The sequence below is a fragment of the Dendroctonus ponderosae genome, unplaced genomic scaffold, assembly GCF_020466585.1.
Source record: "Dendroctonus ponderosae isolate FM_Combo_2020 unplaced genomic scaffold, Dpon_F_20191213v2 Dpon_F_20191213_1, whole genome shotgun sequence".
In the NCBI taxonomy this organism is placed as follows: domain Eukaryota; kingdom Metazoa; phylum Arthropoda; class Insecta; order Coleoptera; family Curculionidae; genus Dendroctonus; species Dendroctonus ponderosae.
Window position 1 is genome coordinate 18,948,389 of NW_026017110.1, and position 5,171 is coordinate 18,953,559.

The following is a 5,171-nucleotide window of genomic DNA, read 5'->3' on the forward strand; positions in this document are numbered from 1 at the left end:
TAACCAGTTGGTGTGAAATTGCAACTGCTGTCCTTCTTGGCATTGGTGACGGAAACACCAGACCATTTCCAGTCAGAGCATCCATCAGTTCCACAAAGAATGTATACGGCCATGCTGCTGGAGCCTCCACTCATGCTTCCAGTAACTTCATTCAATACCAAGTTGGTGATGGGAATGTTGCCTTTTGGAGATCCAGTGGATGAACCATCGGCGTAATCTTCTTGAACGTTGATTCCGTATTTGGTGATACCTGAAAATGTATTCTTTAGTAACAGTCCATTTGGGATATTCAGTTTCTGCAATAGAAAATATTCTTACTGGAAAGTTTAATGTTTTTGTAGGTAACATCGGAAATAGCACCAGTTCCTGCATCGGAGTGAGTTTTAACGTGGATGCCATTGGCAGATTTAGTTACAGTACAGTCGGAGAAGGTGACGTTAGAGACTTTGTTAGCTGATCCATTTGAAGTACTTTGACCAACAGACAAGCTCAAACCGTGTCCTCCACTGCAAGTTAAATTTGAGAAGACTAAGTCGGATCCTTGGTTTACAGCAACACAATCATCTTGATTTTTGACAACGCTGTTCTTAACGGTAATTCCTGTAGATCCGGACACGTCGAATCCATCAGTGTTGTGACCACCATTCTATTTACCATAATAATTTTGTATAAGCAATATTGTAGAAGTAAGTTTCTAGAAAAAGCTTACATCGTCTCCATCAGATACATCAATAACGAAGTTTTCAAGAGTGGTGTCGCTGGCACTGCTGATGGAAATGCACTGATGTGGGCAGTTCAATAGGTTAATGTCAGAGAAAGTAGATCCTCCAGTAGTTGCGATTGTCATGAATTTTGGTTTTTTAATTCCACTGTCTCCTTTACCGTCCCAATAGTCAGCACCTTGCATTATAAAGTTATATTATTAGACCAATCTCTCAATCCCTCATGGTAAATAGTGACAAATCAGTGGCCCCGTCCATTGCAATAAAAGACTGGATCATTTTGAACATATGCTTGATCCTGGAGTATGCTCCTATTCTTGCCGAAGCAAATAAATTTGCATTTAAGTATTATACAGAACTTTCTTTCGAAATTATTAGCATTGCATTTTGCAATTGTTTAAAACTTCTATATGGTGCTTCCTTAAATACTTTATCGCCGAATTCCTACCTTGGCCATTAAGGGTCAAACCGCTTCCAGTAACAGTGACATCGCTTCCGGTGATCTTTAGCAGAGGTCCTTTCCATTCAGCGTACTTCCACGTCCACGTACCTTCCATGGTTAGCTTGGTTCCACTTTTGAGAGATAGAGTCAAAGTAGTCTCAGCTGGTACGGTGATTCCGGAAATGGTCAAAGTGGTGCAACTAGATACTGCAGTCGCAATAGCAGAGTAGCTAGTTACTGTGCAACTTGCTGTCAAATTAGCAGCAGGCGAACCGATAGCTGAAGCTACCAAAGCAGCGAACAAGAAAACTAACTTAATCATGATGATTGTGTTGTGGTTGTGTCGGCTGCAGCACATCGGCTTTATATACAGTTACCGGAAGAATTCTCTTAGAGATAAGTATTACTGAAGGACTTGCTGTGATCACGTGGCACAATTGTGCGTAATGCCAAATTGATATTTGAAATTGGTCTTTGTTTGCTGTAGAAGTGGCACGATTAGCATCTCAAGACCTAAGAGGTACTTGTTAACAATGTGGTTAGATCTGCCTGGTTTCCACTCTACTTTAGCAATGTATTCGATTATCAAATTAGTACGAGAACTGGCAGATGCCAGACATTTAGTTCAACAAAAATTAAAAACACGTATTAGAAACAAAAATGTTAATAACCGTGCATCGCTGTCTAGCAGTGTTCTGTATTTATTTTATAAAAATTGTGGTGCAGTGGAAATTGTTAAATTTGTATGTCTTCAGGAAACCCGAGAATCTAACAGAAAATATATGGAAACATCCTCACAGACGGAAGGTGATAATGCTCTGGGTTATTCCATATTCTTACTAGATGGTTTTGAGACAGAAATTGCAATATTTGGCAGCAAACTTTTTTCAAAGTAACATTTACATATTAAATGCTTTTTTAATATTGCAGTACATTCATCCACAACACAGGCATGATCGGTGTTTTTGAAACAAATTACTTTTTTTGAGAATTGTCGATTACAGTGGAAAGCTATAAGAACTGTCCACAGTTAAATGACGACTGAAATATGCACATAATTAATCCGCATTCTGAAGGTATTATTACAAGAAGACTCGAAGTCAAACAGTGATTGTAATGGCAATGGCTTACCTGAAAGTTCATGGCTTTTCAAGAACTCGACATCCAAGATTAAAAATATTTAAAATATGCCTTTAAAAACACACAAATACACTACGACCATCGGTTGAAATAAACTTTTAGATTTTACTCAATTATTAGTTATTTCCATCATCGTACCATATCAAATATTTTATAGTGTTTCCTATTTTATCTGCTTAATTTTTGGCAATCCCAATGCAAAAGAAATTATCGCAAATCTCGTTTATATCCGTAAATTATCAAGAATTAATTAAAAAAATTTTTTAATTAATCGAAATATCAAAACCCACAATAATAATTTTATAATTGCAATAATGAAAAACTTAGCAATATTACATAGTTAATAAAAAATTGTTTTTTTTTTGTTCAATGTATGTAAGTACATACTAATAAGTTTTTCACTGTCGGTGAAATTGAACGTAAGTGGCACGCTCTAGCAGCAATGTAGGCCAAGCTATAGGTACTTAAAAATTATTAATCATCACAAAAAGAAACAAAACAATTGTGCGATGATATAAAAGATAATGAGCAGATGAATAGCTATGTGTTTTCCACGCTCATGTCCTGTTCATATGTTAGTTATTATCAATTTGTTGCAAAAAAAATGCTATTTTTGTCTTTTTTTGTTTATAACTTTGAAACTTATGAAGCAATCGGAATGTCCCAAGGAGATGATCTGTAGAGAATAAAAATATCATTATCCCTACGTTGGCTCAAAATTTTAGCGCTCCAGCTCAAAAAATGACGAAGCTATGATCCGCCGTTTTGGTTTGATGACGCCCAATTTTTCGGTTCTGCTTAAATTTCTCAGAAACTAATTATCCGATTGAGGCGTGTCACCTCTCATTTTGTAGATACTTTTATTCTCTACAATTCACCGCGTCGGGTATTCCGATTGCTCCGTTAGTTTCAATGCTGTTAACCAAAAAATACAAAAATCGGGTTTTTTTGCAATAAATTGTTAATTACTAACATATAAACCGTAAATGCCAGTGGAAAACACATACCTATTCATCTGCTCATTACATGTTATATAATCGCACAATTGGTTTGCTACTAGTCTTTTTGTCACACATAAATGCTATACAGCTTGGCCTAATGGAGAAATTGCATATTAAAAAAACTGATAAAACTTGTAAACATATGGCTTTCGATCAACTTTGAGAAGAAAAAGTTTGCGAATTCAATACATCTGACCAAGATATGTACAGAATGACTGGAAAATGAACAAACTTTTTAGATTTTAAAACTCTTTGTTTTTCTTAAAATAGTAAACTTGATATACGTAAAAACAGGTAAGCGAACAACATGTGGGTAAAAATGCATGTCCAAATCTCCTTGGACACGTTATTTACTGCGTAAAATCTTCAGTTTTGGCACTTATTCAAAGTTCATTTTCATTCAGATCATTGTTCAAATTTTGTAAAACCCCCTTGTAGGAAAATATTAAATTAAATTTATTCTTTGGCAAATCCGGAAAATCTCAAAGTAGGTACTTAATGATTTAAAATTCAATTGCTTTCAAAAGCTGTCATTATATGTTTATATAACTAGCTTTCTGAAGCAACTTGAAGTTTTTCCCTTGCTTCATGGAAACTTAAAATGGACAATTTTTGTGTGGCTTAGTTTTTTTGAGTTTCTTCCAAGTCCTCTTCAGTTGTGGAAGCGGCAGTGTAGTCGGTGATTCATAATTTCAAGTTTTTTGAAGAAAATGCTTTTGTTTTTTCTGTTTTAATAAAATATACACAACTCACTACACCGAAGTCTCGTAGGTCACAGTTTAAAAGCAAATAGCAAGTTTGTCCGTCCAAAATTTGTGAACACGAGTACCATAATGAAGCTTTGTGAATTTTTGCATGAGATGTATCTGAACTCGTTAGCCTTTATTTGGGTCGCAGGTTCTACTATGCACGTAGGTAACCAGTACAACTTAAAGGGCACCTGGCTTATTTATTAACAAGTATTTTTTAAATGGACTAACTAGTATAATTTGTTTAAACTGAACTTTGTTGAACTAAATTGTTGCTATTTTCTATACGCGAGAACTACTATTTCGACACAAATATTAAAACGTCTTTGCCTGGAAACGAAATATTTTTCCGTTTTCTGGTATACATTTAATCTTTACGATATTAGTAGTAAAATTATCTCATATAAATCCGATTCTAAATTTTGCAAAGCTTCTGAGTGCTAATAGTTGGACCGCTAAACATTTTTGTTTAAATGTAAAAAACAAGATCCTGTTACTTATTTTACTAAGACCTTTGTAGGCGTTGGTCTTGAGTTCTCTCGCTCTACCTCTAGATTTCACTCTACTGCCTGTCTCGTATAAAAACCTTCGTCAGGCGTTGTTATTTGATGCTCTTTTCATATATTTTTTGCACATAGTTTCTAATATTCAGAAAACATTTCATTTCTCATCAGCAAAATATAAGGCCAGTTATTTATTTACAATTATATGTTGCTTTACAAAAAATTTGCTTCTGCCCATTAAGTGGCATGGGCGTTTGTGACATTAGCAATGGATTATGTCCATACGTATACGACAACTTCAAAAATATTGCTGCTATTTGCTGATTGAAAACTGAATTTTCTTAGATTGCTGCATACAAAATGCTTCTGAGAAAGGTTGCAAAGCCTTCAACAGTCAGTTTTGACTGTTGTTAGGTGTAAAGTTTAAAACCATAAAATTGATGGAGAAATCCTGCACTCAACCTACCGGCCAAAACTGTTTGAATGGTTAAGTTACGTTAATTGTTATTGAAGTGTAAACTTCTTTAGGCGAGTTACACCATCAAGTTCACACAGAACCTGCCTAGTAAGCAGCAGTTCCCACAGAAACCGCTGACTAGGTTCCGCCGTACATA

The 5,171-nt window shown here is 35.3% G+C and overlaps 1 protein-coding gene across 1 annotated transcript; it reads right to left on the reverse strand.

Moving 5' to 3' along the window:
- Nucleotides 1-1,839, reverse strand: LOC109540744 (polygalacturonase; the record flags this gene model as incomplete). The annotated part of the gene is given in 4 exon segments (XM_048662025.1): nucleotides 1-250; nucleotides 319-646; nucleotides 710-900; nucleotides 1,171-1,839. Coding segments are annotated over 4 exon segments (1,121 nt in total), but the record flags the coding sequence as incomplete, so codon positions are not given.
- Nucleotides 1,840-5,171: the final 3,332 nt, after the last annotated feature.